Source organism: Semicossyphus pulcher, unplaced genomic scaffold, assembly GCF_022749685.1.
Source record: "Semicossyphus pulcher isolate SPU_LCO1_2020_fin unplaced genomic scaffold, fSemPul1.0.p SCAF_17, whole genome shotgun sequence".
Classification (NCBI taxonomy): Eukaryota; Metazoa; Chordata; class Actinopteri; order Labriformes; family Labridae; genus Semicossyphus; species Semicossyphus pulcher.
The window spans coordinates 26,861,983-26,876,005 of NW_027211681.1; the positions used below are offsets into that span (position 1 = coordinate 26,861,983).

Below are 14,023 nucleotides of genomic sequence, written 5' to 3' on the forward strand. Positions count from 1 at the left end.
CACACACGCACACACGCACACACGCACACACACACACACACACACACACACACACAGAACAAGGTCAGGGTACCAGCAGCTCATGTGGAGGAGTTTTTCGATTCTCCTCAGTCGATTAAACTCCATCAGGATGAAGTGATGAGGAGGACAAACACACAGCATCACGTGACCAGCTCCAGTTCATCACTGATGCTTCCATGAGGTCAACAAAGACGAGTTAAAGCACATTCCTGCCGAGTGTCCGACTTTTAAGGATAATTTACGCCGGTGCTTTCTTAGACCGACTTCCTGTTACATGTTGACCTAATGTGCTGTATTTGTGTGCACGCAGTTTGTCCTGTTACTATGGGGGATCATAAGAAACATTTAGGCACACCTAGAAACCATCAGTTCATGTTTTTCATACTAACAGGTGCTATTTTTAATGTGTTCAAACTGACATTTAGGTCAGTATGCAGCGCCCTGTGAGGACGTGATGAGGACTAAAGGCAAACAGTTGGGTAAGAAATGCCGGACACTTCTCTCCCTCACCGGTGGCCATCTTGGCCGTGGAGTGGAAGGGCAGGACACAGCGTTGGTGCAAATAGTGCCATAATTACAACATTGTGTTGTTGTTCATTTTGATTACAAGGAACTGAAGTCAAGCTATAGAACAGGCCGACAGATAGCTTAGCAGTCAGAGCTTCACTATCTTGCTCCACCTGGCTGCAGTTTGCCCTCAATCAAAGAAAAAGAACAAGAACAAGAACAACAAGAACAAGGAGAAGAACAAAGACAAGGGGTAGAACAAGAACAACAAGGAGAGGAAGAAGATGCAGGACAAGGAGAAGAACAAAGAGGAGTAGAAGAACAAGAACAAAAACAAGAAGAACAAGAACAAGAACAATGAGAAGAACAAAGAGGAGTAGAAGAAGAACAACAAGGAGAAGAACAAAGAGGAGTAGAAGAACAAGAACAAGAACAATGAGAAGAACAAAGAGGAGTAGAAGAAGAACAACAAGGAGAAGAACAAAGAGGAGTAGAAGAAAAACAACAAGGAGAAGAACAAGAACAAAAACAAGAAGAACAAGAACAATGAGAAGCAGGAGAACAAGGAGAAGAAGAAGAAGAAGGACATGGAGAGGAACAAGAACAAGTTGCAAAAGAAAGAGAACAACAACAACAACAACAACAACAAGAAGAGGAAGAAGAAGAACAACAAGGAGAAGAAGAAGAAGTAGAAAGTTGTGATTGTCCTTTCTGGTCATTTAAAATCCATGTTTGATTTGATTTGATAACATGTGGATGTTTCTTCATCTGATACCAGATACAGACTTTGTACTGTAACGGCCTCCCAGAGCCCACATGGGTTATATGTCTGTGCTAAATGTGGAGCTTCAGCATCAAACTCCGACTCCACAAATCATCAAACAGCACCGAGGAGGAACCTCAAAAGTCCACAGAATTATTTACATGAGATCGTTTGACAGCCTGGTTCATTATCCTGACTGAAAGTGTGCAGGGTCTTATTTCAAGTTGATGCCACGCTTCAGAGGACAAATAAAATACTCCCTCTCCTCCCTCCTCCTGCCCTACATCATCTCCTCCCTCGTCTCCTCCCTCCTCCTGCCCTACATCATCTCCTCCCTCCTCCTGCCCTCCATCACCTCCTCGTCTCCTCCCTTCCTTATTCCTCTTCATTCAGCCTCCACTCCACCATCCAGCTCTCCTCTCCTCCTTCCACACTTACTGTAGATCCTAACATTGACTCACATGGGTCACGCTTGACTGAAGATGATTGTACTGTATACGCACACACACAAACACACAAACACACACACACACACAAACACGCACGCACGCACACATCAGATCAATAGACCCATGGATCTCTGCAGCTAATTCAATCCGCCAGGCAGCCACTTGAAACCACTCACTCTCTGAGAACTGGACTTTATCTGACTGGAGCCATGGAGGCAGGGGACTGCATCACACACACACACACACACACACACACACACACACACACACACACACACACACACGCACATACACACACACACACAGACCTCATTCTGTCAGCGGGCACTGACCCTGCTGTCTGTTACTGTCATTACGCGTGTACGTGTGCGTGCTTCCACATGTATATTTGAGTGCTTACAGGTGAGACAGGGAGGCCACGTCGCTGAAGATGCCCTGCTGCAGCTCCGAGATGTCGTTGCCATGGAGAGAGCTGAAAGACGGACACAGAGGAGGGTCAAAAACAGTCAAACTGGAAAAACTCAAGAGACCACAATGAGAGCTGAACAAGATAAGAACACTCAGAGCTCAGAAACAGATGAGCGCTTGTTGGAATAAAACAGGGAGAGACAGTGATGTGGTTTGGCCAGAGACAGAATCGTGTGTGTGTGTGTGTGTGTGTGTGTGTCTGTGTGTGCTCACAGCAGCCTCAGAGAGCGCAGGCCGCCCAGTGCCAGAGGAGGGATGCAGCGTAGAGAGTTGTAGCTGAGAATCCTGCCGCAGGAGAAACAACACAATGTCAATGCAAACATAAAGAAGCACTGACCTCTTCCATGCACGTGTTACAGCTGAAGCTTCGCCAGCAGGAGGCACCGACTTCAACACGACTTCACAGATACACAACTTAGTGAAAACATGCAACTTTCAGACGTCATGTCGTCCTTTGATTCTTGCACGTAGCCAGACAGATCTCCACACTGTGTTTAAGCTGGAAAAAGGCCTGACTGAACCCATCATACTCTTACCATCAAAAACTACGGAAGCCCTGAGCGGACATGGATCCGTGCATTTTATGTACTCCGTTTTCCCCTGATAACGAGTAATTTCTGGTTGTTTTCTCGAGATCTTATTTATCTCGTTATCTCGAGGTAACTGCGCTGGTTTTCTCGTGATAACGGGATGATTTTCTGTCGACGTAGAGAACAGAACAACAGGCTGCTCGCTGTGATATCACAGAGCAGGACACGCCATGCTGCCATCACTGATGAGGTGAGTTAAGCCTGTTTCTGTTTGTTTGGTGCTTTTGCAGCTCTGAGGATATGAGTTATGATCATCTGATGTTGTGCTGCTGCAGCGGCGTTATCTCTCTAAATAAAAACTGATGAGTCTGATAAAGATTTCTTTGTTTATTGTTGTTTGAGAATATTTTGTTTTGCTTTGTTTACAGGCCACTGTTGTTTATTGTTTCTGTGCGGAGACACTTTCACTTATTTTCTGATCTCAGGTTTGATTCTGTTTGTTGTGTCTGTTTGATTTTAAAGTGTTTCATGTTAATGTTTTTGTGTGGACCCCAGGAAGACTAGCGACCACTGTGCAAGCTAACGGGGATCCAAATACAGAATAAAGAATCTCCAGATACCGAGATATCTTTTAAACTCAGCTCAGCTGTCTTCATGTTTGTAAACTTCCATACTGTCTGTTTACGTCACACTGCTTTTCATTTTATACTGTTAAACATTTGGACTACCATCATCTCGCACAAACCTGCACATCTGTACAGCTCTTTAAAAACACCTGGTGTACATATTTAGTATCATATTGCTTTTTTATCTTGTGCTGCGTTCACATGGATTCAGGCAGACGGCAAACCGGATGTCATTTTAGTGGACGAGAGCAGGACGGTAAAATGTGGTGAGGCAGGCAGAGGTCGACGTCGCCGTCCAAAGTTAAAGTTGCTCTAACTTTTAGTCGTCCTCCGCGACAGAATTTACAACCGGATGTGACGTACGTCCCTAACACAACAAGAAAACAGGAGCAATACTGACAACGAGAGGCTCCCCGAACTTTATGAGCACATGTGCGTTTGTTGTTTTTGTTGTTTCTTGTTTCAGCCGCAGATAAACAAAGCATACACAAAGTGCAGTTCTCCTTTCACCATCCATATTGTAAATGAAAGAATTAGCTTATGTTTTTAAGGGAAATCTAAGAGTATTTTTTGTTTTGGACTCAGTAAATAAACTTTTTACTCTAAATTAAAAGCCACATTAAAAAGAGAAGTCTTTAAAGTTTGCTGTTTGATATCCAGAGGCGGTGAGTTCTACAGTTTAGGGCACAAAAACAAAAGTCTCTCTCGCTGCTGCTTTTGACGGACACATGAGGGACAAGAGAGGCAGCCCTCAGTGATCTGACTGGAACATAAAAAGAAAGAAGATCTCTGATGTACGGAGAGGCAAGGTCGTGTAAAGCTTCATAAATCCATCACATTTGTCTCAGCCAGCACTAAGTCAACATTTGAATTAGAGCCTGACTGATGTGGTGATACTGATGCCAGAGAGGAAAACTCCACCGGAGCTGGAAATCTGTTTGTTCCTTTTCTGTGGATTTTACACCAATATGACTGACAAGTCTGTCTACTTTAAAATACGTCTTTAATAAAGAATATTCAACATTATTCTACATATTTAACATTATTCTACATATTTAACATTATTCTACATTGGGGAAAAAGTTTCTGGTTGGAAATGTCAGACTTATTTGCACAGTCTAGACTCTTTGAAAGAGGTAATAATGATGTTGATTTAACACTTGAACCGCCAACAGGTGAAATGTACCCGCAGCTGTCTTTGGCTTGCTGAAAACAATCCTTCATTCGTCTTTATCTAAAATGCAAAACATTATTTAGTTTGAATCTCTATTTTTAATCTTTAATCAAAGGACATTTTTAGGTGTGTGTGTGCTTGTTCATGTGTGTGTGTGTGTGTGTGTGGACTCACAGTGTGGTGAGCTGGCTCATGTTGTAGAAGGAGTCGTCAGACAGGGAGCTGATTTTATTGTTGCTCAGATCTCTGCAGAGACAAAGGTCAATCAGATCAATACAACCGATATACTGCAGGAGCCCCATTACACACACAAACACATACTGTACCCACACATACGCACACACTGCAGTCTCTCTCTCTCTCTATAACACACACACACACACACACACACACACACACACACACACACATCCTCCCATCAGAACAGTTAAAATGCTGCAGATTAATTAATAAGTCGATGAAATGAAAAAGTTCATGTGTGATTGTGATTCTTTATGAGCACATGAAGCTTTTTGGAAAGAGCTGAACACAGTCAATTACACAGTCCACAGCTCCCCCTGCTGGACGTCTTTATAACTACACTGATTTAGAGGTGTGTCTGCACATGCAGCTCTTATACATGCAGAATACTTCCGACATGCAGAACTTGTAGGAGAAACAACTCGTGAAAAAGAAACAAAAAAAAGCGCACTTCTGCAGCTAGTTTGCAGACTTGGACTAAAAATCCAGGCTGAAATCTCCTGTAGTCTTTCATGGCAAACAACTACATCAAAGGACAGCGCTGGTGCCGGAAGAATAACAGATTTTGCAGCATAGATGAGCGAGTGGTCACTATTTACACTCACTATTAGAAACCAAATAGAAAGGTATCAGGTTGTAAATAAGCAAATAATTCCTCTGAATCTAGCGTGTTTACATCAACATCAGACACGCAGTGTAAGGATCATTTATATAAAATCCTGCGGTTTTCTGAAAACAACATTTTTAGGCAATAAAAGAAAGAAACTTTATTTAATATTTGGTTTCATTGACCGAAGTCTCAGACCCACAGAGATCAGTAGGTCAATGATATCGTGTTGTTTTGAGGGCTTCCTGCCTTTAATCTGGGGTCTGTTTCAGAAAGGAGGTTCAACAAACCCTCAGTCTAACCCCGGACTGTGGTTTGACTTACTCTGAGTTAAAAGTCGCTGGCTTTTTGGTTTCAGAACAGCTGATCAGAGTTAGTTCAATCAACTCTGAGTAGGTTCAGCCGGAGTTAAGTGCGTGCACGCTGACTGTAAAAAGCCAGCATTAATGGAGCCCCGATACCACGATTCACCATGGCAACGGTACACAAAAAGAGGTCCTCCTATGTCACACCAGCGGAGCTCGAAATCCTCACGCGGACGTTCAGCGAATACGAGCATGTTTTTAGAAACATAAAGTAACACGGCTGCAGCTGCAAAAGAGAGAGAAGCGGCGTGGGAAGAAACTGCTGCTTGAGTAAATTTGCAAGTTTGAACTGGTCTTTTTATTTAATACTTAAACACGACCGGAAGCTAAAATGTATATTAATTTAGGAACAATGCAGCGGGAGAGAAACGTACATGGAAGCAGTTAAAAATAAAAAACCAGAACATCATTGAAAGGTGCGGCTCAGGCAGAACAGGCTCATGGCTGAACCTCACTTCAGTCAGATTTTGAATATTAAACTAATGAAATATCATTCAGTGGCTGTTTTAATGTGCATTAGCTTTATCCCTAACATGATGCTGACTTCACATACATTATAATTCATGTTGATTAAACTGAATGTGTTAGTTTAAATAAAAAAAATCCAATAACTTACGGTGTCTTATCTGAGCGCTCTCGGCAGTGGTGGTGGAAAATCTCAAAAAGATGACTTTGACACAGATTTGTCTTTTGATTTTTTTATCATAATTATAAAAGACGTTTGCAAAGCGGTCAGAGCAGCACAGAGACGCAACGTTTCTTCTTTTAATTCGGTAACCGCTCAAACACACGCGTGAGACGGGCTGAATGAATGAGGAAGTCGAACGAGGGTTTTATATTCTAGAGGGAGGAGACAGAGCGAAGAGTTTCCTGAAGAAAACCTGCTCGCGACCAGGTTAGGTTCACAGACACAGTTACCATAGTAACCAACTCAGAGTTAAAGTTACCTCTCTTTCTGAAACGGCAAACCCGAGGTTTCCCTCATTTCAGGGTTAACAAACCCGGGGTTTTCACTAAACCCGCTTTCTGAAACGGACCCCAGGTCTGTAGCAGTGATACATAAGATCAGCTAAACTGAGGTCAAAGTAAAGTCAGTACTTATAGGAGCATAGCAAGGCAGTGAAGTTTGATTGTAAATGATGCTGTAGAAGTAAAGTAAGGTGTGTAACGTTAGGCAGCATGAACGACCTCTCCCAAAAAAGCTTTCTGCCCAAATGATGGATTTTAAAATGTATAAAAATATGTGTAAAATGTTGCTTTAGTTTTTCATATTGAGCAAAAAGTCATTTTGAACACTTTGGATGCACATATCTCAGGCTGACGTGCATGCATCAAACTTTTATGTATCTATTTTGTACATTCACGTGCACTCCAGGTCTGCACAGTGCTGCAGCGGTTAGCGCTGTTGCCTCACGGTTAGAAGCCACCTAGCTCTAACCCCAGTTCGGACCTAGTGGGCCTTTCTGTGTGGAGTTCTCCCGTGCATGTGCTGATTCCCACAGTCCAGAGACATGCTCGTTAGGCTCATTGGTGACTCTAAAATTGCCCGTGTGAGCGTGAAAGGTTGTCTGTCACTATCTGTCAGCCCTGTGATTGACAGACGATCAGTCCAGGTGTAACCCCGCCTCTCACCCAATGACAGCTGGGATAGGCTCCAGCAGGATAAGCGGTATAGATAATGGATTAACGGATGGACGTGCATTTCACTCATTCGCCCTTCTACGACCCAAAACAAGATCTCATTCTGACAGCAGTTCAATCTCTTAGTCTTTGCTTTAAATCTAATGTGACAGATGAGAGACGAAACAATCACAGTCTGTCATCATGGCTGCTCTGTGTATTAATAAATAAGTCCCTCACTGAATGCAGATGTGTTCATGCAGTCAGCAGAGCAGGGAAGTGTAATCACAGTGAGTGTCAGTGGTTGTGATGGAGTGTCTGCAGACGCGGCTGAGGGCTGCTGGAGTGTGAGGATCAGTGTGAGTGTTCAGTCGAGTGCCTCTTACACCAGCTGCAGGTATTTGAACGTGGCCAACTCCTTAGGAACGCTGGTGAACTGGTTTCCATCCAGATACCTGAGAGGACAAAGGCAGATATTTATTGTGCATCTGCAGAATAATTCACATCCTCCATGAAGACACTCCAAGGTCATCTCTGAATAATACGAAATTATGTCGCCACAAAGTCAAGAGGTTCCTGTTTTTTCTTCTTGCTGATGAATTAAATTAAATGTTCACTGTTCCTTTAATACCTCCAGATCGCTGCACGCTAGAAACTCTAACGAGGCTCCGGTGCGATCGTCTCTCTGTCATGATCTTTAAACTACAGAGTCCGTATGGAGACTCTGCACAGTGTATCCATGATAATAAATCCAACACATCTTCTTCTGATTATTTATCCATGTTGAAAACTATTAGTCGTCCACTCAGCCACTTCCGGCTGCCTTTCCACCAATCAGAGGCTCTGTTACAAACGTGAGTCAGTGTTCATCTCAGAAGCTGTGTCCCAATCCACGGGCTGCAGCCTTCGAAGGAGGCGGTCCACGGAGGATGCTCCATTCACAGCCTGCGCAGACGTTAAAGCCGAACTGAAATGAGACGGTCTGGTCTACCATTACGCCGCTCCTGTCGCCTAGCAACAGGTAGCTAGCGGGCTCATTAGCTAGCATAATTAGCGCCACGTAAGTTAACCAATTATTTTAAAGATACTTTGTTTAAAGTGTTATTCCTTTCAAATTTAGAAAGTATTGAATAACGAACCTTCTCTGTAGACCTTGTGAGAGGATTTCAAGAAGTATCTTGTCGTGGTTTTGCCCGAGATCTGAGACATTAAATTTAGACATTTATTTTTATTCCTTTCAAATTTAGAAAGTGTTGAACACGCTCTCTGTAATCTTTTAGACCTCGTTGCTGTGTCGAGAGGATTTCTCTCTCCTGTTTCAACCATTGCTTGAGTTTCCTGAATGAACAGTTTGAGTGTTTTTCTGTCCCTACATCTTTTGTGCATTTCAGCCTTTTGCTGCACTTGCACCGAAGATGACAGAGCCTCTTACATGGAGCTGAAATGAAGCTAGTGCACACGAACACGGTAAACAACATAAATAAATAGCCTAATGTTGCACCCTGCTTTGAGATAAGATGTCGACTGTATCCGTAATAAACCTGCTGTGTTGTTCTTAGGGCTGGATTTCCTGCCTTGATGAAATTAAGTCTGAACAAACAGAAGACTTGATTACTGGATACCTTTCCTTTTCCTCAGTCATGTGATTAAAAAAAGATGCAACTGAGGTCAAAAAGTTGCTCCTTTGAGACTCACAGTTCGGTGACGTTGCGGGGGAGTCCTCTGGGCAGAGCCTGCAGGTGTTTGTTGCTGCAGCGGACCACCGTGTCCATGCAGGCACACTGACTGGGACACTGCGGCCCCGGAGCACAGCTGCTGTCGTCCACAACAGAGCCTGAACAGAGAAGACAGGAAGGTAGGGCTCAGCTCACTGTCTAGAGACGATACTTGGCCCTCAGACGTCACTCATATTGTAGCTAAAATCCACCTGCTTTTTCACCTTTGTCTACATCAAACCAGGATCAATAAAAGTGTATTGATGTCAGGGGGGAATGAGCTTAGCTATAAAAGCTGCTTTGTAGGTGGAGGCGGTTACAGTGACAGTGTTTGTGCGTTTATTTCTGAGTGTGTTCATCGCACCGTCCTCGCAGCGGAAGTCGGGCACGGCCACGTCCTGCAGCGGGATCTCCCGGAGGAAGGCGGGGCCCTGGCAGCGAGGATTCCCCGTCACGATTCGTCGGCTCCGAAGCCACGCCCCAAACCAGGACAGCCGGCAGTCACAGTTAAATGGATTCGCCAGAAGATTCCTGACGGAGCAGAAGAGATGTAGAGTACGAAGCAAAGAGAATAAGAAGTAAACAAGCGTGTGTGTGTGTGTGTGTGTGTGTGTGAGACTTACAGCGTGGACAGGTTGGGCAGGGTGTCAAAGGCTCCCGGCAGGATGGTGCTCAGCTGGTTGTCGTAGAGGGAGAGCAGCCGGACGTTGGCCAGACCTGTGAAGCTGCCGTTATGGATGCAGCTGATCTTGTTGTTCCTCAGCATCCTACACACACACACACACACACACGCACATACACACGCACACACACACACACACACACACACACACACACACAGAAAAACAAACAATAATTTGCCTACATTTAGATGATACTCTGTTCAGACCCAGCGGCTACGTTCACTCCTCCCATCCTCCTCCTTTGGTTTGTCTTGGGTCTAACTGAGCGAATCTCTGTGATGATTAAAATGACAGGAGTATCGAGAAGCTAACTCACAGCATGCGTAGCCCCTCCATCCCTCTGAACATGCTGCCTCTCACAGACTCCAGGTGATTGGCTGTCAGGTGGAGCTCCATCACAGAGGAGGCCCCTTCGAACGCCCCGTCCTCGATCTCGGAGATCTTGTTGTTGCTCAAGTTACTAGAAGGAAGGAAGAAAGAGAAGGAACCAGGAGTTAGGAGACATTTTCTTCAGTTGGTCCAAACTAACCGCACAAGCTACATTTATGGTCAAAATAGAGTTATACCTGAAAATAAACTTCTTGACGTGTTGTATCTTGTGACAAAGTTTCTGACTTTAACTTTGCTCAGTTTTAGAGAAAAATATTCTATAAAAAATTGCTGAATCGTTAAAATAAAAGGTTCATATGAATAGCTTTGGAATAAGACCTCAAAGCTTACACTGACATGTAATGGCAAATATTTCATCCCTGTCAAGAGATGAAACAGGAAATAACAATGTACCTGTCAAAGTAAAAGCCTTGAAACCTTTAGATGACAGAATCTACCTGATCATTTCTAGGGCGATCACTGTGGTTACACAGTTAATGATAATTAAAGGATGCAAAGTTTAATTGATGGAAAAATGATGATTGATTAAGTAAAAAAGGAAATGAACGTAAATAAAAAATAAAATATGGCATCACATGTAGTAGAGTTTTAAATACTGTTAAATACAGTTATAACTAATGTCAAAACGTAAACATCTCTTACACTGAAAACTACGACAGCGTATTAGGGCCACTGTAAAACACAACAACAAAAAAAACCTATATTCCGAGAAAAAACTCAAAAAGAGATTAAAGTCGTTAATTAGCCAGAAAAAAAAAGCAAATTTATGAAATTATAAAGTTATAAACTTAAAGAAACAAAACAGAAATCGTGTTTATAGGAACATCTGCGACCCCCCAAAAGCAGGCTGTGGTTCACGGCCCCCTCCCTCTGATTCACCTGTGTCTCCTCTGTCCTTTTGGCTCTGCTGCTCACACAGGCGTGCATGGCACGGAGCTCCGATCAGATTCAGCCTGTTTAGTGTAACATCAGGTCTGCCGAATCTGTGGTCAGTTTTCTAGCGTTTTATTATATCCTGCCTGTCTGTCTGTCATACTTGTTTATGTGTTTGAATGTATGCTAGTATGCTTGTTTCAGACATGTTGTATTTCTGCCTGTCTGTCTGTGCAGGATTTTACATGTGCACTCTCTCGTGTATGTGAAGCTCCTTGTAACTGTGTGTTTTAAAAGGTGCTACACAAATATTTTCTCTGCGCACAAGAAGCAGACTTCATAGAGGAGAAAGACTGAGCGAGCCTCTGCTGCAGAAACACACGTTTCTACGCTCCCTGGGGGTTACCATCACACATGACAGTTACCCTATGACCTCATGACGGATACCGGAAGGAAACAAACCTGCATTACAAAACTACTTTAAAACAGTATGGCTTTAATTATGGCTCATTTACGACTCAAATCACTTTTGAGTTTTTTCTCGCACTATATCTCTTCTCCTCCGGCCTTGTTTTAACAAATGCCCTCATACATCGTCGTAGAAAACACATTATAAAAGCCTAAAAGAAACAAAATTATACTTTTAAATTGCTGTTAACTTTATTTAAGTTTCTGCAGAGACAGAGTGCAGTAACTACAATCTCTAGGTCAAGGGTCAAACAGCCTTCATGGTTGTTTGGGCATAAAACGTACCTCATAAAAACATGTCCCATTAGTGCAGTTTCACTTATATAACTATAACCCACATGGCTGGTCAGTTAAAACACTTTAAAAGCATTCCCTTTGCATTGTAAAACTAGACAATGAGTTAGCTTGGTGTCTTTGGATGACTTCTTTTGATGTCATTGTTGAAGTCTCTCTGAGTGACCTACATTTTCTTGAGCTGCGTCAGGCCCTTGAAGGCTCCGGTGGCCTCCAGCACGGAGAGGTCGTTGTTGTTGAGACGCCTGGGACGGTCACAGGGAGCGGGCACGAGGAGGAGGACGGAGCACAAACATCGTTAGTTTGGAATGTGTGTGTGTGTGTGTCCGCTGAGTGTGCATCCATGCAGGATGAGTCCATACACACACGTCAACATGGATCTCCATAATGTTCCTCTGTGTGCAGCATGTGTGGATTCATATGTCTGAGTGTGTGCATGCGTGCAGTCGTGAAGTATGAACGTAACAAACAGTGAGGACCGCACAGGGACTGCAGATGTCAGAATGCACTTTGGATAAAAGCATCCTGCAAACAGAAACTGTCTGTAAAGGAGTCAGACCGATACCTCAACAAGGCCGATATTATTGATCGATAAAGACAAGTTACAGTATATTTGTGTTAGGGCAGAAACACATAGAAAGGCTGTGCGTGTGTTCTGTGTGCAGGTGAGTGTGTTTTAGTCTCACAGCTCTTCGGTGGAGGACGGCAGGTGTTCGGGGAACTTGGTGAGTCTCAGGTTGGAGCAGTCGACCACGTTAGCCTCACAGCGACACTTAGCGGGGCACACGGGCTTACTGTTACACTCGTAGCTCAGACGCCTGTCTTCAGTTCCTACACACACACGGAGGAAAGGACTCATGTGGGTCACGGATGCATCAGATTAAGAGTGCATCGTTTCAGGAAGTCTGTAAACATGTAGTTTAACAGATTTACACAGCAGATGTAATCTCTCTCGTGGCTACAGAGATCAAATCCTCTCCTAAACCATCTACTCAAACACGTCTCCAGATTATTTTTAAAGCTTAAAAATAAAGAAATATATGTGAAACTATGTTTTCTTTATGTCTAAAAAATTTCCTTATTCTGTAAAAGGCAGCATCCTAAGCTGTTTACATGGCTAATGATAATCAATATTCCAGTTTACATAAAGCTGTTACATCACACAGAGCTCACTGTAAACAGGAAGAGACTGAGAGGCATACTCCAGATGCTGCTGCAAACATGTGCAAGGACTGTCAATACTGCTGTCAGTTTGACTGCCACCATTACTTCCTGCCTACCTTTATAGATGATTATTGTAATATTGTTTTTTCTTTTAGGCCCCGTCTCTTTTGCATTAACCCAAACACTTAATATTTTATACTTTCACTTATATTTGAGTTATTTGTATTTTGTATTATTTGTATTGCACAGTGTTTTTTGGAGCTATCTGCCGCTATAATTTCCTTTAGGATTAATAAAGTTTGATCTTATCTTAAGGAATCCTCCTAAAAACATTAAAATAATAGATCCCACATCTTCACCTGTTAAACTAAATTTGTGTTAAGGCCTAGTTTAGCATATCCAAATGTCACACGCAGGTCACCTGACCCTCTTCAAACTCATAACATTGTCATGTTTAGAACATGCGTGTGCATTAAATAGTAGGGGAGTGTTTCTGGTAGATGAAGTGAAGCAGCAGCAGAAACAAGAAGTCAGATTTCGTGGTTCTCAGTTTAAAGTCAAGCAGATTGTAAATTCAGAACAGCTTCCAAACCAAAGTGTGTTTTGAGTTTAGTTGTTGAATTATCGTGAACGAACTAACAAAATGAAGCAAACTAGTGTCGGAGCCTAAATGTGGTTTTTATTTGTCTTTATTTTATCTTTGCATGAGGTACTTTGTACCAGATTGTTTTGTACAAGTTTATAATTCGGACACCGCACACTGGGCGGAGGTTTATGTGCATGAAGCCAACGCTGCAGGTGATGGCAGCCAGGTGTGCCATTAGAAGCAAACAGTTTGACCCTGTCAGCGTGCAGCTGGATTGTTTCAGTTGAGGGTATCCGTTTTGTGTTTCTGTTTTTGGTCAATAATAGAAACATTGTTTTTGTATGAATCAAAGAAAATATAGGATATTATGAACTTAAAAAGTATGACTAACTGGATCGCTGCATCAAAACAGAAATACACATGTGGCCAGAACACGTGTCCAGAACTTGTTCCCCCATTCGCCCCTCCGTGTCTTCTTAT

The 14,023-nt window shown here is 43.0% G+C and overlaps 1 protein-coding gene across 1 annotated transcript in view; it reads right to left on the reverse strand.

Annotated features, from left to right (window-relative positions):
- LOC138594311 (slit homolog 1 protein-like) overlaps positions 1–14,023 on the reverse strand; it is an 84,038-nt gene that overhangs the window by 17,757 nt on the left and 52,258 nt on the right. The window contains exons 16-25 of the mRNA XM_069665371.1: positions 12,480–12,624; positions 11,964–12,038; positions 10,085–10,228; positions 9,709–9,852; positions 9,450–9,616; positions 9,066–9,204; positions 7,757–7,825; positions 4,713–4,784; positions 2,422–2,493; positions 2,141–2,212 (exon numbers count right to left, since the gene is read on the reverse strand). Coding sequence (XP_069521472.1) covers positions 2,141–2,212; positions 2,422–2,493; positions 4,713–4,784; positions 7,757–7,825; positions 9,066–9,204; positions 9,450–9,616; positions 9,709–9,852; positions 10,085–10,228; positions 11,964–12,038; positions 12,480–12,624 — 1,099 coding nt within the window. The remainder of the gene's footprint in view (positions 1–2,140; positions 2,213–2,421; positions 2,494–4,712; positions 4,785–7,756; positions 7,826–9,065; positions 9,205–9,449; positions 9,617–9,708; positions 9,853–10,084; positions 10,229–11,963; positions 12,039–12,479; positions 12,625–14,023) is intronic.